Raw genomic sequence first — 26,571 nt, 5'->3', positions numbered from 1 at the left:
TATTTGTACTGTAACACTAGATTTACAGTCTCACTAGATGGCAATCGCTCACAAGAGTTTAAACTGTTTCACCCTCTGGCATACGCTGACAAATGTCATAAAACTCATAATATACTGTAAAAGTCAGCAGCGGCCCCCCACACAACGTGCAGTGACTTATTACTTTAAATCTGGTAAGACTGTTTTTATGTCATGAGAGCCAAGCATGTAAAATAAACACACACACACACACACACACACACCACTCACTGTGGGCATGGTGGCATGGCCTGGCCTGCTGTACACATCTCTCCCTCTGGTTTTTCTGGGTCAAATACAATAATACACTGTAGAAAAAATATACATGCATTTTAAACATTTCTAGACACTTTGTTTTTTATTTTAGAAATGATTGGATCCAGGAAAACTTTTGAGTGTATTTTGAGCCTACAAACTGTCCATAAAGCACGTTGTTTGGAATGAAATCCTCGGCTGCTCCTCATGCTGGAGTGTCCTTGAGTGGGTCATTCAAATCCAGTTGCCATTGGGCAAAAGACAGGGTACACATTATACACATGCACTTGTTACATTTATTCTTGCCACTTCATTTGGGACGACTGTGAGCTGAGAGGACTTACTTGTGACACAAAATAAGGTTTTTAACAACAACTTTCATCACAGCGTTTTGCCAACTTACGCACATGAATGCAGGATATTCTGTTGAAACTTGTAATTTTTAAATTATCGATCAGTCATTTACAGCAGTTTACATACAAAAGCAATGTAACACAAAGTACTTTACATAATGAAACAATCACAGTAATCCCCCTACTATGCACAAACACACACACACACACACACACACACACACACACACACACACACACACACACACATACTCATACTCATACACACAGGCACACACACACTAAATAAAGGCAACTCAAGTAACTTTAGCAGCCACTTAGATTAATTGGACTTCTAAGGAAAATCACAAATCCCCTTTTATTCGGGTCAAGCCGAACCACGTCACAGTGGCATGTCAACAAGCTGCAGAGGGGCGGGGTGTGTGTGTTATCCAGAAAAGTATGAACGCCCAAAAATGTGTGCAGGTGCACTGGTAGGATGATGAAAAGAGGTACAAGAAAAGTCCTTTTCATGTGTCACAAAATTATTGCGACATTATGAGCTATGTTTTTTTGTTCCTTGCTCAGCAAAACCTGGATTTATATATATATTAAAAAAAATTTTTTTTAAAAATCTGAGTTTTCTGAGCCTCACAGTGGCAATTTGATTTGATGCTTGGCCCGATAATTTTGTCTGGAGGAGAACTTTGCATTTTCTTTAAAAAATAAAATAGCTGAAGTTCTCAATAACTACAACTGGTGTTTCTGGAGCACGCTTATTTTCACTTGACACAAATAAGAATGCTAAGCTGGAAACAGGTGAAACTGGTACAAATACACAACAGTTTCTTTGTTTGAGGTTTAAGAAGATTTATGTAGCTTAGTTTGGGTCCTCACAGGAGTCAGGGTGTGTGTGTGTGTGTGTGTGTGTGTGTGTGTGTGTGTGTGTGTGTGTGTGTGTGTGTGTGTGTGTGTGACTCTGACGGCTTGTCCCAATGGCTCTCTGCTGCGCCCAAACAAGCTTACACCTCAGCAAAGCCTGTGTCCTTCTGTGAGTTTGCTTTCATGAATGTACAAGTGTGTCAAGGGGGGGTCTGTTTGTTCTCATGTGCAAACCACAATTTGTTGATAATATTTGGTGTTTGTTTCCTGGTGGGTGTAAACATTAGCTATTCTAAATCCTCTCGTAAAAACAAAAATGCCAAGAGGAGGCTGCATGTATGACTTTTTGTCCTTCAGCTGAAATGCAAAGTCACCGATCACCTCTGCAGTCGAAGGTTGCACTCGAATCACTGCTAATTCTCAGTATGTCATTTGTTTGGTTCCTCTATTATTTGTTCTGAGATAATTTTTAACCGGCGTTAATGGCCAGTGTGATACATTGAGTTAATGACCCTGAGTTGTGCAGTTTCACCTCCGTATTGAAAGACAAAAAGCTGAACCAGATGAAAGGAGCGTTATGTGTGCGTCTTTGTATTTGCAAGTGTGTGTGTGTGTGTGTTTGTGTGTGTGTGTGATTAGCAGTTACTGGAGTTACGGGGCCACTGAGTAACAAACCTTCCTGAGGTGAACTCTCAGCGCTGATGGACTTCATGACTTTTTTGCCATTATTTCATGTATGTGAGCATTACAGCCTATCTGAAATGCTTTGTTAGAACGGACTGACCCCCTACCTAATTGAAACTGCGTTGAATTTTTGAACAGTGAGAAAGATATAGCACTTGAGGTCATGGGAAGCTTAGAAAGCCTGTGGATTGCAGTGGAGTGTGCCTGCAGGATCCTTGGTATTTCTACAGCCACAGGTAGGAGAACAATGCATAAACAAGACACCATAATAAAATGTATTTTAGATTCATTCTTGTGCTATTTTGTGATTCTGATTCAGTTTTTTTAAATGCGACACAGACCAGTGCAGTTTTGAGGCCAGAGACTGCTGTTGTAGAAACATAGGATCAATCATTCTACACAGACTGTCATTTATTAAGTAAAACCAGCAGGTACACTTGTAATATTTTACCTTCTATGATGCAGCAGGTCACATAAGACTAATAAAAAAACAATAAAAGTATCTCTGGACTGAGACTTTGCTTAGTTTAAACATTCTTGAACGCTCTTTTGGGAGAGAGATATCAAGTGAGTTTTTTAAGAATCCCATTAACCCAAAATATTCGGTCAATGGTGCCTCAATGACTGTGCTCTTAAACACGACAACACTAAATCATTTCATGGAAGATATATGAAAACACAGTGATCATACAGAACTCGGAGCGATCATTTCCATTCCTCTGTTTTTATCAGGCACTCGGGGACAAATTGCACACAGCTCAGTAAATCACCACGGTCTCTAGCTGCTGCTTTCGCCAAAAACATGGAACCCCAGCACACTTAAATTCAAACAGCTGCAGACACTGAACATTCACAGAGAGACATGTGCCTCACATCACGCCAGCATGAAGCTTCTGCATCCAGCTGGGTTATTGGGGCTTATGTGATCACAGGCTGTTATGCATTTACACCTACAGGGCTTTTCTGTGCATTGTTTTTAATACGTGTTTGCATGCACGTTTATGGCATGTGTGCCCTCACCTCTGTCTGGCTCGCTCTGTGTGCACATGTCTACGTGTCTGAGTCGGCCTGTCGGCCTCTGCAGACATACGTGCAGAACGCACATACATGTCAACATCCAGCCGGTCTATATGCAGCGTTAATTCTTCTCCTGCTCTCCAAACTACCAGAGATCGTTTAGCTGCAGAACCTCAATCTGCCTCTGGTGCTGATTGTATCTCTGAAATTCTGCTAAGTAGGCCAGAGAAATTGCTTCCATGTGTGTTGCAGTGATTACTGCTCAACCAAGCTTACCTCACAGGAAAACGATTGGTTAATAAAAGGGGGATTTTTCTTTTGTATTTCAAAGATTTTGTTGTGATCTATTTTTTCTTATCTTTCACATCAGTACAGTAGTAGAAGCTCAAGTGTTTTACTGTCAGGATCCAAACTCGGGGATCTGATAATCAAAGTGAAAACGTTGGTTTTATTGGTTTTATTCTCAGCTAACTGAGCACCACCAGTAGTTTGACGTTTCCTTCAGAGAAGAGGAAAGCTATAAGGAAGAATGCACATTCCTAAAAATAGATCCGTAGAAATAATTTATTCTCTGTTTATTTTGCTTTGGATATTTTCCCATGAGGGATTGCCACAGTGGGCCACTTTCTTCCCCTACGTTTTGTCTTCTGTATCCTCCCTCCTCACACCAATCTCTCGCATGTCCTCCCTCTCTCCACTCATGTGACCTGCCTCTCTCCTCTCCTGCTCCGGCCTGCAGCAGCAACAGTTTCCCCACACTGTTGCCTCACAGCCGCAGTGGTGGTGCTTGTTGACCTTGACGGATCAGATGCCCTTCCTAATGCAGAATCTCTCTTTCTAACCTTTCCTGGGATCAATATTATTACTACTTTGACATGTCTCGTAAACCATTTATTGATGATATTCATGAGGGGGGAAAGAAACAACAGCTTTAGGTGTAACACACTGTAAATATGGTTTCCATTGCCCTGTAGATTTCTGAAAAACTGTGTAAATATTCTTTGTATTGACACTTCACGCTACTTGTGAACTTGTAACCTGGTCACAGTTTGGAATAGCTTCAGGAAAAAATTGTGGCAAACCCATAATATCCAAACATGTAACATTAATGACTTGCCTTATGCCTTCACCAAGTTACGAAAAACAATATCCCAAGTATTGGTCTGAGGGTAATGTGTCCAACATCTCCATGGACTTTTTTAATCTTTGTCCAAGTGGTCTCATCATCTGCATCATTTCTGATGTAATTGCGGCCTGCCGCTTGAGGTCACTGTTAGAAGAAAAGATTTTACTGAGACGTAAAGACAAATGGTAGGGTCGATCAGAACACGTTAAACAAGTCATGAGGTTTTTCAAGAGGTCCTGCTTTGGGCTTCCTTGCTGTGGCTCTGGGTCGGGCTGAATGCCCACTCAAACACAAACGCACAGCTCACAGCTACTCAGGTTGTAATTGTGAGCATGATTATACTATGACCTTAGTTTTGTGACCATGATAGGATCAATTGCCATAATTACCTGATTTGAATACACATAAACATTGGTAGGTCACCATGGCAATAAAGTGTGTCTTATGGTTGATTGCGGTGAGTTGTTTAAAAATTGCGTCCAACCATGACTTCAATTAATTTTTCAAATCTGTGTACATATGACAAAGGCTATCTTGAATCCAACAGGTCAAAGATACAAGTTAGACAAACTAAAGAAGATTAAAAAAAAACTATGCTGCTCACTGCAGAAATAAAAACAGTATTTATGAAGATATGAAAAGTTTAGCCTCTGCTCTGATTGTCTGAACATTATGAGCCAAGTCTGACATCTGGTGGACAGACTCTGTTCACTCCTAACTCCAAGATAATATAAGATAAATTTGTCTTTTTTTTCAGTCTTGTGTGCTGTGGGAGTGGAGACTCTACACCAAGGAGATTTCAGCAGCCTCGGCATCTACCTCCTGTGAGTGCTTGCTGACATTTCTGAGCTATAAACACAATCCCTGGACTTTAATACGGCAAATAAGCTGCAACCCGGGCACTCTCGGAGAATGTATGAATCACACTATCTGTTTTTATAATCTCTTGCATGGAGCGGTTAGGAAGGAGTCAGAGGCACAAAGAAGGGTTCAGAGGCCAGAAAGGAGATAGATCCTCTTCTGCTGCCTCTTTTATCTCTGTGACTCACAGCCAGACTCCCACAGAGTCACAGGAAAGCGTCTCTCCGAGGACACCAGAAATGCATGAATGTTTATTCTGTCAGCACTCAGAAAACAAATGTAGATCAGTCTATTTCCACCACCTCCTCTGTCTCCATATTTGGGGTACTTGCCCTTATTGCACATATTTTGTCCTTTGACTTCATCCACAGCTCCGATTATACAGAAGTGAAACTATTTGGACCATGTTTACACAGCTTATAAACTGTTTACTGATTGCTTCAGACAGCAGCAGCTTCATCTGGCTTTTATTTTCTTCCCCCAGGGTGTCATCTGTTGGCATCATGATGTTTGAGCTGGCCTATTTTGTGGATGCTCTTCTCACCATGTGTTTGCCGTAAGTATGCTTGAACATAATGTAGCGTCAAATGTTTCTGTGATAGAAATATGGAGAACAGCATAAATATTTCGGATACATTTTAAACTAGCCAGTCACATCACAAAGGTCCAAATAGAAATATTAAATCAAAGTTGTACCTTCCATGCTGTGTTTCGCATCCTTTTTTTTTTTTTTTTCATTTTTACCTTTACAGCTGTCCTCCGGATTGGCAAGTTTTTGTGTTGTGGAGGAAGATGGCTCACACCGGAGGCTTTCATAAATTCCTCTATTACTCCATCATGTCAGTGGTCTGCTTCTTGCATCCTGTGTTGGTGTGGCACGCCATTATCCCAGGTGAAAGCACCCAGCTTACTTTGCAATATCGTTGGTGTTAATGATTATCTAATTGCATGCTAATTTGCTAAAGCAATACCAAAGGGTCATAAAACTGTGCATTCTGATTGCAGGGGCAATGCTTTTGGTAACAGCATTTTTCAACTTCATACTGAGCAAGAAAACAAAGACGAAGTCTTCCAAAGGGCCTCAGGGGACTGACCAAGGCCCGACCAGCATCCATGTGACAGAGAGAGGAGTCCCAAATAGTGCTTCTGCATTTTTCCACATTGTGGCAGGAAGGAGGGGAGCGGGCCTGTCGCTCGGGAGCAGGGACCCAGGCCTCATCCAGGAAGAGACGGGAGAGACCGTCCAGGCCATGCTGGAGCTGCAACAGACGGCAGCAGCAACAGAGACAGACAAGAAGAGACGGAGGTGGAGAGAGAAGGGACTGAGATGCTGGAGAGGTGGGGAGGAGCCTATTGAGAGAGAAATGGAGGAGATGGAGCAGTACTGTCAGCCGGAGCCAGACACCACCTCAGACACAGCGCCCATGATTACAGACTGAACAGGACCGTTCACACTGAGCTGCGCTCTCAGAAAGCACAATGGAAAACGTGATGAATGTGTTCCTGCGGACTGGATATAATGAGCAGATTATTATTCAGTTAGAAAATATCAGCAGTATAGTGTTTAGGAGTGTTTGAAGCTGTGTATTTTATGTGATTATATAACCGACACTAAAAATATCATTTTTTGTATCAAAAAATTTGAATTATTTATGTTTTGTTTTTTTTATATTTAAAAATATCTTGGTACTTTGAAGATTGATCATTTTAACTCCAACAATCAGAAAAACACAATTTTCTAGAGGCCTTCTTGCCTGTTTTAACAGAGCCAGCAATCACTATATTGCAGATATTTATGAAAAGCAATCTAATCTAGTTACTGCAGCATCCATTATTCATAAGGCAACAAATGAGATGAACTGCTTCGTCCATTCAGAGAAACCATGCAAATGTGACTGAGGGTAGCCGGCCTTGGAGTGTGTGCAGGTGCATGATTTACTCACATTCAAGCCTCCTCATTGTGTGTTTGTCATGTGTGAGCGGTGGCCATGGAGACAAAGCTCTGGGAGGAGTGCTCCCGATGGCTTCAGCTTTCCTGTTAATATGGTGATGAGAGGGACACCAGATCGCCCACCAAAGCGCCGCCATAAACCCGAGTCTCGCCAAGACATGTCTAGACCACAAATCAGGTAACAATAGCATGCAATAGCCCAACACTGATAACATGAATCGGGTGTGTGAATGAGAGTGAAGGTCTATAAATCACCTGTAAAATTAGCATATACATTTTTTCTTTTGTTTTATCATGCAACAAAGAATGCTGTTCTCTATGTGGATATATTCATCTATTGTCCACAAATAGTAAAATACACACACACACAAGCAAACGCACCATGCACACACAGTATTCCTCGGTCCTTTGTTCACCGAACTGAAGAGATATCGCTGTATGTTGCCCTAAGAAGCAATCTCTCTGCAGCATCAAAGCTAAAAAGAGAATCAATAACAGCAGAGAGCCTCATTCATCACAAAGTGCCTCACGGAAAACAGGGGTCAGACAGCAGCATGAAAACACACATCCACATAAATTGCCTGAAGGTTAAACAACTGGGTTATTCTCCTTAGCCTATTCGACACAAATTACACTTCCAGAGTTGTAGCCATTTAGACATGTTTTTCTTTCGTTTTTGTCAATGTATCAAAGCTGTGACACGTGAGTCCAGTCAGGAGGAATCAAATGTTCTGGTAGTTCAGGGAGAGAACAGAGAGTCTTTGTCCTGAATTTGCTGAGGGCGCTCATTAAACCCACGATCTGAGCTGGAGCATCATGTTTATGAGCATCTCTGGTCAATTAGCAGCTGACTGAACAAAAAACAAAAGGAAAATAAATAGAAAAGAGGAGACAATCGGCTTCCTTAACAAGCCCAACTTTGTCATACCCACATCCTTAAGACTAATCTGTTCTCTGTGGTGAGGGAAGTGGAGCAGCTGCTGGAACAACTGACTTCCTCTGGATGTTAAATCATCAATCTTATTCAAACACGTACACAGAGAGAGAGAGAGAGAGAGAGAGAGAGAGAGAGAGAGAGAGAGAGAGAGAGAGAGAGAGAGAGAGAGAGAGAGAGAGAGAGAGAGAGAGAGAGACTTCCGACAGTTTTTCCCCACTCTACAATAGTTTCCTAGATGGCAGATCCAGGCTCAAAAACAGGATGGGCGAAATAAATCTTAACAGGTCACAGGAACTTCTTCCTTTACCGCTTAGAGTACATACAATGGCAGGTCTTCAGAGGGGCTGTTGGTGAAGGAAACTGAATTTTCCCATCGCTGCAGATGTGACTGCAGACCAGCAAAACAACTTGAAATGGCAAAAAACGAAACAAAACAAACAAACAACAACAAAAAAAACAACAAAAAAACAGTGAAGCAAGTGGTGTGAAAGCTACTAAATGTAGGCATGATTCAGACAAATAACAGAGGCTGATATGATTCCTATTCTGAGATTTATCTTGTGCTGAATAAAGGCTTCATTTTTGTTGAAAGAGCAGATTTTGGAAAAAGGCAATATGAAGTCAAGTAAATTAAATCAAATATATCAATTCGACTCACTAGGTGATGTTAATCTGTGTTAGAGGTGTGTAGAATACAATTTAGTAGATTTCTTTTATGGAGCAGACAGAGCCAAAGCCCCCGGGAGACACCTTGATACAGATTGCCCTGGATGATCCCGCCCACTCGATACTGATTGGCTGAAGCGTCTCAGCTCGTCTTCCTATTGGATCATCGGGTTGTCGATCTCATCTTCTGGATGCCGCACGAGCAGGGACGCATGAAAACTGATAACGATAAGCGGGATACAGCGCTGGTGGATATACGGAAGAGGACTGGCACACCGTCTCTTATGGTAGGACCGAAACTCATCTTATTTGCTGCAGTTTTCTGAAAGATTGAAATGCAAATAAACTTTGAAGGTGCAATCAAACTCTCGAAATCGACAAACGATCTGAAGAGAAGGGAAGTCCGCAAGCTCAATGCAGGATTAATTCCGTTTTCTACATTTTCTAAAGTTGATGCAATTCAACTTGGTTTCAAAAAAAGCAACTTTTTTTAATCTTCTTTATTCTCATCACCCTCACGTCCGTTACATGTATATTATAAGAGATAGACTCGATATGTTCAGACTAGTTGTTTACAGACACTCATAAACATTATTCACTCCGGGTTGGTTTCTGACATGTGCAGTTTTATGGAAACGTGTTACCAAAATTGACCTTTTTCTCCGTAATTCTGCTCCCTCGTGGATATTTCCTGCCCTCAGAGCTGGCTCGTCTCCGCGCGCTGCTGCCGCTGGGAAGGTGCGATAATTGGATGCGAGTCTCGCGATGATGAAACCAATTAACGAGGCTGCGATGGATGTTCTTTGTCCAGTGAGGGAGTTGGTTTCCACACAGGGCTACGGCGGGCTTGATTTATTCACTAGAGAGGATGGAGACAGATTATGGAAATTTTCCAAAATCTTAGAATCACCTCAATTTATTTTCCAAGCTTTTGCTCCTTCTTCTTTGCTGCTATCTGCTCTGGCTGAATAATTCATAACAGAGGTGACAGACTGAAACCCTTTAAGTTATGGAAAATTTATACACCCATTATAGTGTATTAATATGTATGAGGTGGGCTGACCAGCCCATAATGCACACACTTTGTCAGCACCTTTCTTGGATATATAGGTGGAGATGGTCAAAGGTCACTGAGGAGAAGGATGACTGCAGTCATCTCTATAATTAAAATAAATCTTTCTAATGTAAAAGTCAATGTGAAGATCTCAGATTTGCCATCAATCTTGAGGTATATTAAGATAATTAAAGATGCAATATGGTGAGGGACCTCTGAATAGATCTTTCTCTCTTGTTGATTGGTTTTAGCTGAATTAGCTCCTCAGCTCCCAGCAGTCACTTCCCTGTCAGACAGCTGGGCAGTCTGTTTCCTGGTTTTTGTGGTGGCTCCTAATGCTCATGCAAGCATTTTTTCCCCCCACCAACTTCTGTCAGCTGCAAGAAATGGAAAAGCGTCACTTCCTATGTGTCAGAGCAAGACGGAGCTGCACATTCACAAAATAGCTAAAAATGAAACTGTGCCTAGCAAAGCCAGATTAAAATCAGCGTGGTTGTGACAGTCAGGCATCAAAACAAAGTTTGTTGAGGTGGAAACAGTTGACTGAATTTGTCACACTTCATTTCTTTACCCAAAGAACTTCCCTTTCTAAATGATGTGCTGCCTGTGTGTGTGTGTGTGTGTGTGTGTGTGTGTGTGTGTGTGTGTGTGTGTGTGTGTGTGTGTGTTAGGAGTGCCCTGCCTTTGCCCATATGCAGTTGGGAATAAAGCAGTATAGAAGTTGAATGGATGCTGTTAACTGTGAACCCAGTAAAGTTCAATTTGTTTCCATCTGCAGGACACTAGGTGGCGCCATGACACTATTTGCATAATTGCTATGCGATTAAAGTTTTCTTCTGTTAATGAACACACTTGTTAATTAATTGGTTATTTAACATTGGTCAGTATGCATTAGATAATGCTATCCTAATGTAAATGAGTTACATTTTTTGTGTACAAATCAACAGACCTTTGGACAGTTTCTTTTTCCTATTTTGAAACTGTTAAAACCCGAAGTGAATTCATTATGATGAATGAAATAGTGCAGATAAACATACTGTCAACATACTTTTAACAGGTTAATTCATAAAAGTTTCTCTGAGTTTAGTGGGAAATGTTTTACATTAATAATCATTTAGGACAGATTGACTTTGATGAATGTAAAGTTGCCTTATGCTGTACTTATTGCTATATTTATGTTTTTAAAACTGCCAAGTTTTCAAGATTTTCATATTTCATTAAATCTCAGCCTCTAGCAAGAAAAAAATTATATTATGTAATTATATAAAATTTTATGAATGTTTGTATCATCAGAGATGTAACGACATTTATCTGCAATGTTTTTTAATATCTCACTGTCATTAAATGACTGAAGACTAAATGTCTGACTTCAAAGGACCTTTTATCGTCTCCATTGATAAAAGATAACATGAGAAAGTCCATTCAACTTTGCTTTCACTTTAGGTTTTACACTCATGCTGTTAATGATTGAAGGGTGAAGGGATCAGTCAGAGCGACGGTCCATTTCATTCCTCAAAAAATGTTTTAGATGGAAAACAAAACAGGTTGGTACATGTTATGGTGATACACTTTAACATTGCCTTTTTGCGTGTGTGTGTGTGTGTGTGTGTGTGTGTGTGTGTGTGCCCTTACATGGCTCTATCCTGTCACATGCTTTACAGGAAATAACAGCAGCTTGGGAAGCGTATTTGCTTTCCATCATAAAACACTCTCTCCCAGGGATCCGCGCCCTGATCACCTGGATGTTGAGCAACACCAACAACAGTCCATAAAGTTCTAACCCAGGTCAACCTGTGAGCTCTCAGCTGGATTGGTGTTGTGTTTCAGGCTCCTGAGAATCCTTTGTGAAGATTGTACAGGGTGCAAAGAAAAGAAACCTAAACCTAAACTTAAAAAAGTATTTTTTTTTCTATTCATTCTATTCATTTCTGTCATAAAACAAATATATTAAAGTAGTTATGTTTGTTTAATGGCTGCTGCTGACTTATCCTTGTAGTTTATTAACTAAAGCTGAGGTTGAAGAGACCTCGCATATCCTGCCAAGGAAGCAACGATCTCTCCCTTCCTTCAATTATGAGTATTATCAAAGGCTTTAACGGAAGCTCACACAGTCACGGCATTGTTTTGATATATATTTATTTATTTAAAAAAACAATGTCTGAAAAATTCTCGTAGTCATATAAAAATAAATTAGCAACAAAGTGTTCAGTAACTTTTTCCAGCTGCGAATACAGAGCCACACATAAACAATGTTTCGAACATATAACAATGCTTTAAATCCTAACCTGTTAACATTTACAAAAAGCCTCCAGGGCTTTGTTTTAAATCATTACATCAGTCATATGCACACAAACAACATAACGCTCCCTGTTGCTGCCCCATGGAGACTTTGATCGATAGGTCAGCAGTTTGAAATAGTCGTATTTCTCAACAGTGCCACATTTACTGAGAAAATGAAAAGTGGTAGCGTGACACTGGCGGCCTGAAGCCACAGTGAGAGACCAGCGCGTGGCAAGTATCAGCCTGCACACAAACACACAATCCCCTCCGCGCAGTAGCTTTGTGTCGTCTGTCAGTCTGCTGAGCTACTGAGCGTCTGAGGGCGACTGTTTTCTGCTGTGGCTGCGTCTCCTCTGCCGGAGCCGCTGGCGTTCGCCGCCACCCCTCCCCTTCCTCCTCCTCAGACACAGCTTCACATCACGGCTCAACTCATGAACTCTAAACACAAGGAAAAAAACAAAGCACAAAGTTTAGATATGACGATTTGCATTAAGATGCATCAGCATGTATGGAGAACAGATGTCTTCTAAAACAGAAAAACTTTAAATTTAACATTGTCTAAATGAATGAATACAAAAGGCAAAATCAACTTTATGACAGAATGGATTGTGGTAAATGTTTACACATCTGAATTGTAACACAGAAGCGAGTTGTCATTTTAGCGTCTTTATGAAGTGAAAGCCACAGGAAGGCTGAAGAAACCGCTTCACTGGTGCTTTGTTGGGACAAGAACTGGCTTGGCAACAAATTTAATACTGTTGGCCATGATTTACAGGTAATGTGATGACACGTGAGAGTCTCCAGTCTCTGAAAACCTCTATACACTTAGCGTCGTTTGGGAGGAAAATGCATTGAAAGTGTGATGTCTAAAGGTAGGCTCTCTGAATTTGACAGTCTTCGTTAGACATGCAGTTTTTGAAAGCATGACTGCAATGCAAATGCATTTCATATTAAGTATTTCTGAATGAGGTTCTCACCTATTCCAGCAGCGGATCAGCTGTCTCCCCATCCGTCCCTCAGGATTCAGACACACAGGCTGATCGTTTCTCCTCATTGTCACTCTGAAAAACACATGTTAGACCACATATTTAGTCAAAGCCATCTGTGTGTGTGTGGAGGGGTGAAAGTATTATCTGCTGCATCTTATACTCACATCACTGTCACGTTGTGGCAGCTGGGGCTTTTGGGGAGGACTGTGAGCTCTTTCAGTTTCCCTCTCACTCCCATTTGGGTTCGTGGACACAAACATCTTCCCGGGACGAACGTGCTGTCTGCCTCCCTCACTGCGCAGACACGGTAACAGGATTACAGGTTAATTCAGTGCAGCACATGGGCAGAGATTTAGTTTCTGCAAGTTAACATTCCTTCCTGACAAACAAAACCTGACTCGCTCTGACTGTTTCGTTGGTTTTTGGATGAATTTGCAGCGTCTTACCTGTGAACAGCACATAGCAGAGGCTCAGGAAGACGAACTGCTGATGAAACTTCATGCTGGAGACGAGCTGAGCGTTGACACTGAACCCTCTGAGCCACATGTTGCTGTTTTATGCTCTCAAACTCTCGCTCCTCCCCCCACCCCCGCTGCGCTGGGCTTTCCAAACCAGGAAATTCCCCATGGCACCATCCCGCTGAAAACTCAGGACACAGGATTCAGGATGCAGAGATCAGGGACAGCATTCTTCGGGGTTTGCCAGGGAAAGTTGGACATCTTGAAGAAGTTAGTGATAAATGAGTTTGTAACAGTAGCAGGAGTCATCCTTAAATGAGTGGGAGACACCTCCTTCCGAGCTTTGTTGAGCTTTGCCACAACACGATTCTTTTATCTGTCTGCTGGCTCCGTGTCAACCGCCTCTTGTCACATGATTTCTCTTAAATCCACCTCCCTGGCGTTCACACTGTAGCAGCTTTTCATTAATAAGATATGCGTCACTCCAAACTGAATAAGAAATGAGACATGATGGCATGTTACACCGACGTCTTCATCCCGCAGCATGTGTAAATAATGTTTTACAATTGTCAGCACAATTCAGATGATTTGTACATGAATTTTATTATTTGGATCGACACAGACATCAGCTGAAGTTGCTTAAATGAAGATGATGGAGCATTTATTATATTTTTTTCTTATGATTTTCTGTCCCATCAGGGCTCTGGTCAGAATGGCAGAGCATCAGACCCACGTGAAGCTCAGTGAGGGGAAACTCATACCAAAGTAAGTCCTTCCAGTTCTCTCACTGCACAGTAATTACATGCAATAAGGCGAAATGACAGTGGTGATTACATGCACTGCCTTTCCTTACAATGCTTGAGGCTTGTTTGCACTAATCCAGCCTTTGTCGTTGTTTGTTCACATTCAGGTCTGACATCCTGTCACTGCTAAGGACCTACAACTGTTACCACGAAGGGAAAAACTTCCAGCTCAGGACTCGTGAGGTGAGAAGATTGAGAAAGACACAGGGCGTGCAGTTGATGAAAGCAATATAAAGAAAAACAGGTGTTTTGCTCGACAGCAGAATACACAGCACAGTGAAATACCACAAAACTGGAACCATTTACTGGAAATCAGCAGTTTCATTTTGCGGAGATAATGCGGACAAAATACTTGAAAACAGACAGGGTTGTAGTTTGGAGTGTAAACCTGACATTCCTGGGCTCTTTTCCAGGGTTGGCAAAGAGCTGGCACACCACAAAAAGCCCCCTATTCCCTCAAAATGAAAATGGAAGGACAGAGTGTCTCAAATTTCCTTCGTTGAATTCTTGCCTCGTAAAAAGCATTTCAGAGGTGGACGTCCAAGTGTTACGCCTTATGAAGTGTTTGGCTATTTGTTTGATATTCATGCTATGGTTTGGAGTTCCCCTTTGTGTTCACCAGCAGGTTTCTGAGAGTTAGGGACTTGGTGTGTGTGCGTGTGTTTGTGTGTGCCTGTGCTCATGCATGCACAGGGCAGGCAGGCCAAGGTGGTCAAGATCAGCCACCCCCCCCCCCCCCCCCCCCCCCCCCCCCCCCCTTCTCCGACTCACAGTGGAAAATCCCTCGCGGCTAAACGCCTAATATGGTTCTATTGTATGGAGAGAAAGCAGTGACATCTCAAAGTGGAAGTTATGTTACCCCAAAATACAAAAGAGTGTCTTAAATGTCCAATAATGTTGCTAACTGTCACTCTTCTTTTTCTTGAGTTCATGGAGAATGACTCACCGCCAGTTAGTGTGTGACGTTACTGTGACTCTGTGAGAGCCTGAATGAAGCCTTGATGTGGGATTGGAGATCGGAGCTGTGTGTCATCCTACAGCATGTCTGAAAAACGAGCTTTTGAATGAAAAGGCTTTCATGGGAATCATCTGAAACTTTCTGCTTCAATAAAAGAAAAACATGTCTTTCTCCAGGGTGATTGCTGGTTTATAAAGAAATAACTGAAAGTTAGTTTCCAGCAGTAAAAGCCAATCATGTCTTCTTGATTTGTGTGATGTTTTCACTCAGGCTGCCCACAATTCCACGTGGGCGCAAAATGTGGAGACACTCAGATTTACTTGTCTTTTTTTCTTTTACTTATTGCCTACTCACTGATAAAAAAAAAACAACTTTACACAGTGCAAGTAAAACCTACCAAGAACAATTCTGCCTGTTTGGCTGCTCCATTTTACAGGACAGAGTCATTGCAGCTTGAAGTGTAGACCGATGCCAGATGCCACAACTGTGATTCAAATGACAGTTTTCTTCACTTAAGGTCAAGAATTAACCCAAAGCAGCACAACATCAACTGCAATATGATGTAACGGTGACTTTGGCCTTTGAGCTTGCAGTAATGGCGCTTGCTTTAACAAATTACACATGTCTGCTCAGCTTTTTTGTAATTAAGAATAATTAAATCTAATAAGCTACTGTATTTGCTGATGCAAAACGTGATTATACGAGCATTAAATGTGCATTTACTGTGCCAGCTTCCATGGCATTGGTCAGAAAGTTTCTGTCTGTGCAACCTCAGCAGTGTCTGCACAGGCCGGTGAGACTGAAATGCTGTAATTGCAAAATTGCAGAAAAATGTATTTTTACTGCAGCTGGAGTAGAAACAGAAGAAATGTGAAATTGGATAAATATACATCCAGTGGTTCCAAGAGAAAGGAAGAAAAAGTTCTTCTTGTTCCACTTGACATTGTGCAATGAGAATCATTCTGTAAAACAATGGGCAAATGCATTTAGTGCTTGGAACGCACTATTACTGCTGAACGAATGATGAATGATGAATGAATGAATGAATGAATGAATGAATGGATGAAACCTTTATTTTGAACATATTTACTGTTACCGTTGAACCAGATGACACCCTCAGCTGTGTTCTACTGATCAGTTTGTATCTAAAACACTTTACTGAATGCCCTGTGTTTTGTAGAATGTATTTAACATAATTGGTATATATATTACATTTTACTTTAATAAAAAAAAACTTACATAGAAATCGGAAATTAAGTTTTTATTCTTGCTTTTGTTTTTTTTAATCACCCTCTTGCATGCACTCTCAGGAAGGAGACTGACAGATAAGTGAAGAGGCCACTGAGTTTTGTTTGCTGAAGGTGCGACATATCTTATCTATAAAACAATATTCAAACGAGAAGCCAAAGCAACTCCTCAACACATATTTGGGACTGCATGTCGATCTTTTATTAGAGCTTAGATAAGCATGACTGTCTATTTAGGATAAAGTTGGCTGAAACAGACTGTGATATACAGTATATGTTTTTGTAGGTGTTTTTGTTTTGTTTTTTTTTCCTTTACATCAGACTTTGGGGCTTTTTCACATAAATTCAGGGCTCCTATGGTTTGGATGATTTCCGTGGCCTCATTAGTGGGTCATGTGCTGGACAGCTGGCACCGGGCTGGACCTGGTCATGGCTTGGTTTTGGGTGAAGCTGTTTTGACTGCAGTGTGAATCATTCTCCAAACATGCTGTTGCAATCAAAGTCTGATGTGAAAAGCCTTAATGCAGCTGCTCGATAATGTTGATGTGTTGTGTGTGGTTGGCCTACTTACAAGTCACGCCAAGATTAGGGTCATCAGCTTTTGGCCATTTCTTATGAATGTTTCATACCAAACTTTGTGAAGTGATGGCAGAGCAGAGCAGATGAGGAACTCAGGAGGGGTGAAAAAAAATTGCTGATAATGAACTTAGAATTAATTCATGACAAAAAGATTATTGGGAAACTACATTAAAAAAAATCTCACTTTTAATCCAGAGAATGATTTTAACTTTACATTTCTTGAACAGCAATGTAGTTTACGCAATAAATCTAACCACAGTATCCAGCTGTGCTTCATCTGAAGAATGACTCTTTTGGCAATTCTGTGGTTGTGGAGCCACATCTGTGGGTTCAGGGTAAGAATAGTGTGACTTCAGGGATCAGCTCTGAGCCTGCCTTTGCTTACTGTACTGAATAGAATGACAGTGAGGTCAGGCAGGAGGCCCCATGGACCACAGTGGTTACAGATTACATTATAATCTCTGTTGAGACAGGAGAAGCGAAAATAACTCACAGGGGTTGGTGGTCTGTGATGGAAAGAAGAAAAAAGAATATCCATAGAGACAAGCTGGGACATGAATAAGAGGTAGACAGGTGAAAACGGTATGAGCAGCGACAGTGAAGGTGGAGGAGTTCAAGTGCCTCTGATAAAACATGTCGTGTGACAGACAGGCGGAGAAAATGCAGGCAGGATGGAGACGAGCACGATGGTGACAAAAGGATCAAATGAGGATGATTCACTGTGGGGGAACCCTGATGCTAACAGCCAAAGGACAATGAGGAAGGAGAAACAAAACAGAAATACATGTATTAGGTTTCAAACTGGCCGAGAGCTAATGTCTGAACTATCCTAATGTGAACTTAAGTATTGTATGTCTGTACATTCATATGTATAAGAGCCACAGCCCTGCGTCACAGTCCCCTGACTGAGGAATTGAATTTCATTTACATCCAGTGTAAACAGTTTGTCTGGAAAAAGAAACTGGAGCGACTCTTCAGAGGGCCTGTGTGTTGTCTTAAGTATTAGCTCATGATCTTACTGCAGGCATCGTCAGGTGATCCTGCATTAGTCATACTGAAGGTGGACATGTCAGGTGGTTTACCGGAGAGGTTCAGGCCCATTCAGACCTTGGAAGAGAAAGCATGTCCTCACATGTCTGCACATGAGGAGTATTAACTGTATTAAATGTAGACTATCCTGTTTACAGTTTTCACCTTTCTACTCCTTGATCGCTGAGCCTGGAGCTCAGGGGCCGATTAGCTGTCACCTTTCCTCTCCTGATCGTTATAATCCTCATCACTGGTTTTTTTTTTGTCTGCATCTTTGTCAAAATCTGAAATGTGTTGTTCACTCTCACTGTCGTTACAACAAAGGAGCCTCTGAATGTGTCTGTCTGTGGCGCCCTCTGCTGGTGCAGTGTCGAATGCATTGTTTTGAAATCTCTCTACTGCAGCACCGACCTTCACCACTAGGTGGAAGTGTGGCGCTAGAAAGCCTTCTAAACCTGACTTGATGTATAACTATTATCTTACATTAATAAGCTCAGTTAATAAGTATGAACGTTACTTCAAAAGAAAAATAAATACAAAATGATTACCTTACTTCTAACAAATGCCTGTGCAGTATTGTGTAAATTCTAATAGAGAATAGATTCAACTTTCAAACAGCTGGGTATATGTACAAATACAGAATTTATTCAAGTTCATAGTGCAAATGTCACATTAAATGAGTGGCGCAGTGAGATGATCTTTCTGTGTGGCATTTCATGTAGTATTTTCCATTCTTGTTGTTTTTTTAGATACTTTTTTGGTCCTTTTTCCCCACAATCTAACAGCATGCTTGTTGGTTTGATTGGGGAATAATTTGTAAGTATGTGTTTCTTAGTTTTTGCCATGTGATCTGTCTTTTTATACTCTATCTCAACTTTTACTCGTGTCGCTCTTGTCAGCTGGGGAAGCCTTCAGCTCTCAGACCATAGTCTGGATAAAGCAGGCTGAGAAGGCAGATGGACAATATATGATCGGAACAGCAGTTGAGATTGTACTGAAGTTGTTCTCAAGAGCCTAATTGGAGAAAAAAAGTCTTACACTGGCCCCTGAACACGGCCTGTTTCAGGCTCTTTCATCCACAGATGCCGTCCTCCCAGCATATTTCAGCTCTGCCTGAAGCAAGCAACTACGTGTGGAAATAATCAGTTTTACCAAGGTGGATTTTATGTAAGTCTACTCAGAAATCAAATCTCTTTTTAGAATCTTATCAGTTTGAGGAATAATAACCAATTTGTCATCAGACATGCTTTATTCTCCATTTTTAGATGGCAGAAATGAACAGGTGGAATCACTTTTTACTGTGAGACTCCATTAACTTCCCTTGTAGTCTCCAGCAACAAAAAACTGTGAAACAATACTTCAACAGTTAAATTATGACTAATTATGTTTTTTCCTTCTGTGTTTTGCACTGTGCAGGGCTACACAGTGATGTGGTGATTAGCACACTGCCATTGCAGAGTAACATGTCTTCGTTTGAGTCTGGTCTGGCTTTAGTGTCTGATCTGTGTGTGTGTGTGTGTGTGTGTTTGTGTGTGTGTGTGTGTGTGTGTGTGTGTGTGTGTGTGTGTGTGTGTGTGTGTGTGAGAGTGTGAATTTTCTCTCACAGTTCTCAAACATGTTTCGTATAATTATTATTAGTGTTAATTAGTAGTATTATGTTTCTTTATGTGTTCTTTAGCCTATTCAAGGACCAAACATCCTCATTTTTTTCAACAAATTTACTCAGTTGTTTTACAAAATAAGATCACGTTATCATGTTTTGAACTGTTTGCTTGTGTGATCTGAGCTCGATTTTTGTCAAATAAATAACTTTAGAAAAGAAACATACAACTTCATTTTTTTTTTCAGAATAAATTAGCATTTTATTTAGAAACAACAACTGTGTCATCAATGCAAAAAAGTCACAATGTAAACATGTGTACTTGGGGTTGTAGTGCAACGCATGGAATTAAATAGATCTCCAGTCTTGTTTCAGTCCGTCTTTGTTCAGTCGACAACGATAGTGCGATTCCTCCTGAGGTTCCTCCAGCCTCGCTTGGATTACTCCACCAAAGTACCTCCAGGGCTTCCCACTCCGCCAGCACCTCCCTTCAAGTCCTCATCTGTCCAAACAGCCAGTCCACGGGGTCTTTGCCCCTGCAGTCTCGTTCTCTGGCCATCCTGAGGGTAAAATCCTCCGTCTGGTTCAGGCCCAGAGCTCTGGGAGTCCTTAGCGTGCGGGGAGAGCCGCGAGGAGACGAGCTGGAAGCGGAGAGCTTCATCTGGGCTTTTGAAAACTGCCGCAGCCTGGGGGACCTTTGGAGTCTGACGGGGCCGTAGCTGGGGGCCTCAGCGGGGCGGGCCAGAGCCTGGATGCTGCTCATGTAGTCCTCCAGAGACTGAGAGGTCTGGGTGGGCTGGCTGGACGAGGGCTGAACGGGCAAGTCCTCCAGCGTCTCGGTGATGGTGGGTAAGAGAGGCAGAGAGAGCAACAGCCGCCTGCGTTTCATTCTGAAACAGAGAAAACAATAACGTCAGACTCTGACACCTGTTTTTACAGCTAATCTAGAAGCATGCTTTAGTTATTAGAAGTTATGTCGATAAAGGATCCAAACTCGACATCTTCAGTAACTTTAAGATTTCATTAAAAAGAATCAGTCTTACCTTTGTCACTTGATCCTGAATGAGAGGAAGACTCGCAGAGAAGAGCGGGGTGATGTGGAGCTCGTGCTGTTCAGTATGAGTGGACCGGGGCTTGTGTCCAGGCTTTATAGAGGCAGGCTGCAGCGATTAGCCACTGCTTCTAAAAATAGTCTGGCCGCCCTTACTCCCATCTGTGAAACCGTGTGTGTGTGTGTTTGTGTGTGTGTGTGTATGTTCCAGGGCGTGTTCATCCCTGCTCAGGAAACCGAGGAGTGGCGGGTTAGCAAGGTTCAGCGCTGCAGCTGCCATCAATGTTTATGTTCCAGAAACAATGAGGCCTTGCGACCACCTCCATAAACCCTCCCACTTTCTTTTTTCTCCCCTTTTTTTTTTAAGTTTATGGCAATAAAGAGGGAGAAAAAAACGTGTTTCATCTGAGAGAGAAAGCTCTGATCATTGTTGAAAGGGATGGCCAATGCCTCTGATTAGTTTTTATTAAAGAAGAATATATGGATGAATAATGAGTCCGTCAGAGAAAATAATGAAAAAAAGACAACAATCATAAATTGTTTAGAATCTTAACCGTACAACAAACCCAATAAACCAGTGAATGCATCCTCACTGGTGTTCTGACATCAGCTGATCTGACTGCTGAGACTCACTTCACTCCAGTTGATTTTGCTCTGTCCCATCTGTTTTACTCCGGCCTCAATAACGCCTGAGACAAATTGATTCATGGACCTTTCCTTCAGCATCATCTGAACAAATGTCGCATTGTTGAAAGAATTAATACATTTATTATAGTGATGACATAAGAAGCGGTTCCACACAAGTCAAAGAGCCAATCTGATCATAGTATGACATTTTGCAATTACAACAGTCACAGATGTGGTGTAAAACATAAAAATAAGCACAAGAAACTCATTTCACCGCTGACCTCAAATTAACCCACTGAGGTCTGTTTATTAATGTTTTACTGAAATCTGTTTCAAAACACTCGCTGCCTTTCATTTATGTGTTTATTTTCAGTTTTAACTTCCTGTACTCCAGGACAGCACGCCCTGAAGCCGTTTCTTCTAAATTTAGAGGAGTTTTAATGAAATGACACTGCCCTCCCTCTGCATGTACGTGACCCGCAGCAGTTGTGTGTCTATTCTCATTTCTGCCGCGGCCTCGGACGTGACTTCACCCTTGTATTGTGGGACCAGGGGAGGGTCGAACCTGACACACTTTATCCGAGACGGCAGGGTTCACCCTCCAGCTGCGAGCGGCTGTTCCTGCACGTACATCTGATACTGAACCACTGTGGCTGCGGGCCAGCAGGATATCCCCCTCTGACCACGATGGCTGAAAATGACTGTTTTTTCTTTCCCCCCCCGTGTATGTGTGTGTGTGTGTGTGTGTGTGTGTGTGTGTGTGTGTGTGTGTGTGTGTGTAGGAAGATGAGGAACTCATTCTTGAAGGGCTACTAAACATCTATTGGGGTCTACGGCGGCCAATAAGACTTCAGATGTATGATGACAATGAAAGGTTTCGTCTGAACCGGTATGACAGATTTCATCACGTGAACAGATTTATGTTGGTTTTTGAACATAAAGTTTAGCTTCTGTCGACATCCAGAGTCTCAAACCACACCTCACTTCAGTCCTCAGTTAATATAACATGAAAATGTTAGAATAAAACTTTCTGTTTTTTTTGTTTTTTTTCTCTCCAGAAATGATCGAGCTGGTCTGGCAAAGCACTTCTCAGGAGAGTCGAACAATAATTCCCTGAGCAGGGATTGTGGACCAGCAGGTGAGCATGAACACGTGCAGTCATTGTCACCTGAAGGATTATTGCAGATTAATACAGATTACACTTGAACTTAAACAGATTACAGCTCTGTAAACACTTCATTCAGCATTTCCGTTGGAGCGGCTGCCTTGTGTGTCGAGTACTATCACGAGATGCCAACCAGATCAGATCAGGAGCGCTAATAATAGCCAGAGTTACGCGACTTAGTGATCGCTTGTACAAAGGTTTTTATGAGATTGTGTCAGTTTTTGATATCTTATCAGGCGTTTCCTGACTACAAAAATAACTCAGCAACAGACTGATTTCTTTGTGCATCTTGTCCACCACTGATGATTGATTAAACTTTGAATCATGTGGTGATAATCATTTTACACTTTTGTTGAAAAATTTGAGTCACACAGAATGAATTTTCTTGGGTCAGTTTGTTTCAGGGATTTACGTTATGAGGAGAAAAGCATTTTTATTATGATGGAAATGTGTTACAATCACATAAAAAAATGCATGTTTTTTAATACTTAAATGAAATCTTAGGATAAATGGTAAATGAATAATGAAGTGTTTTTTATACTGTCTAAGTGAAGGTGAAACCTTCAGAAAGATATCACATCACTTGAAATCTAAAAATTGCGTTTATTTTTTTCTCATTTTCTTCTGTCATGTAAACACAGTGTACTGCTGTACTACCGTACTGCCTTTGTCATGACAGGTGTGTTTTATTGTTTACTTGTTTTTTTCATTCCCGAGGTGGTGACGTGGGTGGTCAGGAGGAGGAGGACTCCCCTCAGCTGCTGAGAACCAGGAGCGACGCTTCCTTCATGCGGGTTCAGAGGAGGTCAAACACGCACACCGCTCGAGACCTGCAGCGGTTGCGCACACACAGGTTCTCGATCAACGGCCACTTCTACAACCACAAGGTGCGTCGAACTAAAACACATCCTGCACGGGCGCGCCCGCACCTCTGCCTGAGCTTCATTAATGTGTGTTCGGTTACACTGAGTTCCTGCATCGCTTCCTCCTGGACATGTTCCAGCTGCAGATGGAGCGACTTCCCGACTAAAACGTCCAAAGTGCTCAAGTCCGGGAAAAGTTCCTGCACGAGCACTCCGTGTCCTCTCTGAAGAGGTTCTCGGTTTTACTAATGTGCGTGTCTGCTGTCTTCCCTGCAGACATCTGTGTTTACTCCAGCCTACGGTTCCGTCACCAACGTTCGAGTAAACAGCTCGATGACAACGACACAAGTCCTCCACCTGCTGCTGCATAAGTTCAGGGTGAGCAGCGCAGTCAGTGATTTTCCTTAAAACGTTGTACTAGAATTTAATCACATTTTTTTTAAAATTTGTTTAGTTATTTCAAGCATCAAAAAAAACACAAAGACTAAAAAAAAAAATTGTGCATCAAATAAGAATGCTCGAAAATGAGAAAGAAGTATACACTTATAAATTTTTACTTTCTCCACCATACATATTTTCAATTAAGAAAAACTGTCACCTTCTCACTTCATCCTCATCTCAAGCCAGTACCCATATAACAAATCAATGAGTATAAGTTAACCGGAAATATATAAATATGTAATGCAAAAAAAAAAAACAAAAAAAAAAAAAAAAACATAATAATTTCACTTGTTTTTCAAGGTGGAGAATAAATCTGAAGAGTTTGTTCTTTACATGGTGCATGAGTCTGGTGGTGAGTTCTCTATTTCATTGTGATTTTATCTGATGAAAAACCAAATAATGGGCTTCTCAGTGGTGTAGTAATTATCACTCTGTAGCAAGAGGATCCTCGGGCTTGGATGCTTTCTGTGTGGAGTTTGCATGAACTTTCTGTGCCTGCATGGAGGTTTTCTTCAGCTACTCTAAAAAAAAATATGGGTTTGACGTCAAATGGTGACTCCAAATTGTCCATAAGTGTGAATGGGAATGTGCGTGTCTGTCTGTCTGCGTTTACCCTGTGATCAGTTAGTTATACTCGTTTTTATTTGTCGGCAGAGAGGACGCGATTGAAAGATGGCGAATATCCACTGGTGACCCGCGTGCTTTATGGACCCTGCGAGAAAATCTCCAAAATCTTCATCACAGAGGCTGACCTGGGAGAGGAGGTCACGTACGATGTGAGTCCACTCCTCATGTCAGCACTCTTTCCCTTTTCTCACAGCTTGTTCACCCGCTTATATTTTGGTTTTGCAGTCCTCAGCACAATCACAGTGATACAATAGGCCAGTGACAGATAGTTAGGATAAATTTAGCAGGCTGAGAAAAGATATCCTGTTTATGGACTGATCTGACAATAGGCTGTTACTGCAGGTCTGTTGTTGTCACTGCATTGAGCATATAAATAAAACTAAAGAGACGATGATTGCTATTACTCTGAAAGTTCTTGTTCTTGTGAGAAAGAATAAACCTCCTTTAAGACATTTTGTGGTTTTTATTTTGATTTTCCAAAATAGTAATGTTTTCAAGTGTATTTCTTGAATGGATGTAAAGCTGCTTTATATTATTTAAACTATTTGTGCCACTCACTCATGTTGATGTGTTTCATTTCTTGTCTTTACTCTAGGTTGCCCAGTACATAAAGTTTGAAATCCCCGTTTTAGACAGCTTTGTAGAAAAGCTTAAAGAGGAAGAGGAACGTGAAATAACCAAACTGACCAAAAAGTAAGTCTCTGCTCAGCAAACAGAACTGAACTTATGAATGAAGCTGATACGAGAGTCTCCTGCCACCATAACGAGGCCAAATCAAAGGTTTACAAGATTTTGTGATTATGTAGATCACGTGACTGAAATTTCCGCCCTGTTAACCAGACTCTGAGTTTGAGTCTACTTGTATTGTTCATGTTGTGGGCATAGAAATTTTTTTCTCACAGTGACCACTGTCCTTGAAAAATTAAAAAACAACATCTTCAGTGTGTTTTGGTTAACTTCAGGTTCAGTTCTTACTAAGTCTGTGTAATGATTGTATGTGGACATGTGTGTTATGCTCACAAGCTTTTTCTGTGGAAAACAACCGCACGGTCTTGATATGTGCAGGTTTATGTGCGTTATATGTGTATGACAAATCAATATCTGTGTGTGTCCACTCCTGCAGGTACAGCGCCCTGAGGTCTATGATTCTACATCAGCTTGAAGGCAAAACTCACAGCAGCGACAGAGTATGAGTGTGTGTGTGTGTGTGTGTATGCTTGTGTGTGTGAGAGAGGAGAGGGGAGGGGTCAGTGGGGTTCGGTGGGTGAAATGTGAACGACTGTTGATTTTACTGTGGGAAATTTTCCAAATGCTGCGGAGAATGTAGCGATAAAGGTGAAACGGTGCCTCTGCTCTTATAACTACATATCCTGCTTTGTATGATCTGTTTTGTGGATATTTTTTACTATCAACTATATACATTTATATACAGTTTTGACACTGAATTTCAATATATACACATTTTGTATGATAATTCTTACTGCATATATGGTTATTGATACATAATTATTTTGTCTTTTCTGACTTTGAATTTTTAATGTAATAAATCTTGTGTTTCCCCGGTGAATGCTCTGGAGCTTTACTGATACCAAGCATCATGCCCAGCTCAGGCTTCCCAGAAACAAAAGAGCAGTCTTTATTATTTCCTGTACTTCCACGGATTGAGCACATTTTAGCATTGTTCTCAACAATCCTCTTTGCCAGCTTGTTCCCATGAGCCGTTTCTGTGTATGTTTGTGTGTGTGTGTGTGTGTGTGTGTGTGTGTGTGTGTGTGTGTGTGTGTGTGTGTGTGTGTGTGTGTGTGTGTGTGTGTGTGTGTGCGCGCGCGCGCGTGCGTGTGCATGTGTGCGTGCGCAAACTTATCAACATTACACAATAGGGGTGTCCTGAGAAAAGAGTGCAGTTCCTTTTTCCCACAGTTTCACAAACAGTAAGACTGTAATATTTTCCCATCCAGCCTTGACCTTAAACATTAGCCTGAAATCATTTTGTTTTGTTTAATCATGAAATAATGTTCATGATATCACGAGCTCAACACATTTTCGCAGCAACAAATTTAAAATAGCTTTT

At 41.4% G+C, this 26,571-nt stretch overlaps 3 protein-coding genes across 4 annotated transcripts; 2 read left to right on the top strand and 1 right to left on the bottom strand.

The window, feature by feature from the left end:
• Positions 1 to 2,271: 2,271 nt before the first annotated feature.
• Positions 2,272 to 6,674, top strand: tmem72 (transmembrane protein 72). The gene is made up of 5 exons (XM_030106639.1): positions 2,272 to 2,407; positions 5,072 to 5,138; positions 5,660 to 5,731; positions 5,928 to 6,067; positions 6,181 to 6,674. The coding sequence occupies exons 1-5, from the start codon at positions 2,335 to 2,337 to the stop codon at positions 6,612 to 6,614; spliced, it is 786 nt and encodes a 261-aa protein (XP_029962499.1). The 5' UTR covers positions 2,272 to 2,334; the 3' UTR covers positions 6,615 to 6,674.
• A 2,273-nt stretch (positions 6,675 to 8,947) lies between these two features.
• On the top strand, positions 8,948 to 26,142 carry rassf4a (Ras association domain family member 4a). 2 transcript variants are annotated; one of them, XM_030106633.1, is made up of 11 exons: positions 8,948 to 9,016; positions 14,210 to 14,275; positions 14,421 to 14,496; positions 22,187 to 22,293; positions 22,463 to 22,542; positions 23,287 to 23,456; positions 23,709 to 23,810; positions 24,174 to 24,225; positions 24,528 to 24,649; positions 25,096 to 25,193; positions 25,624 to 26,142. In XM_030106633.1, exons 2-11 carry the CDS (start codon positions 14,223 to 14,225, stop codon positions 25,691 to 25,693), a joined length of 930 nt encoding a protein of 309 aa, XP_029962493.1. In that variant the 5' UTR covers positions 8,948 to 9,016; positions 14,210 to 14,222; the 3' UTR covers positions 25,694 to 26,142. The 2 variants fall into 2 exon arrangements, with proteins under 2 accessions (XP_029962493.1, XP_029962492.1); XM_030106632.1 differs by lacking the exon at positions 8,948 to 9,016 and adding an exon at positions 13,764 to 14,058.
• On the bottom strand, positions 11,903 to 13,788 carry LOC115399329 (C-X-C motif chemokine 10-like). Its single transcript, XM_030106648.1, has 4 exons — positions 13,499 to 13,788; positions 13,217 to 13,346; positions 13,041 to 13,124; positions 11,903 to 12,501 (listed from the first exon to the last, which is right to left on the bottom strand). Exons 1-4 carry the CDS (start codon positions 13,596 to 13,598, stop codon positions 12,369 to 12,371), a joined length of 447 nt encoding a protein of 148 aa, XP_029962508.1. The 5' UTR covers positions 13,599 to 13,788; the 3' UTR covers positions 11,903 to 12,368.
• Positions 26,143 to 26,571: the final 429 nt, after the last annotated feature.

This window comes from Salarias fasciatus, chromosome 13, assembly GCF_902148845.1.
Source record: "Salarias fasciatus chromosome 13, fSalaFa1.1, whole genome shotgun sequence".
NCBI lineage: Eukaryota > Metazoa > Chordata > Actinopteri > Blenniiformes > Blenniidae > Salarias > Salarias fasciatus.
The sequence above is the reverse complement of the archived record's forward strand: the minus strand, read 5'-3'. Positions and strand labels throughout refer to the sequence as shown.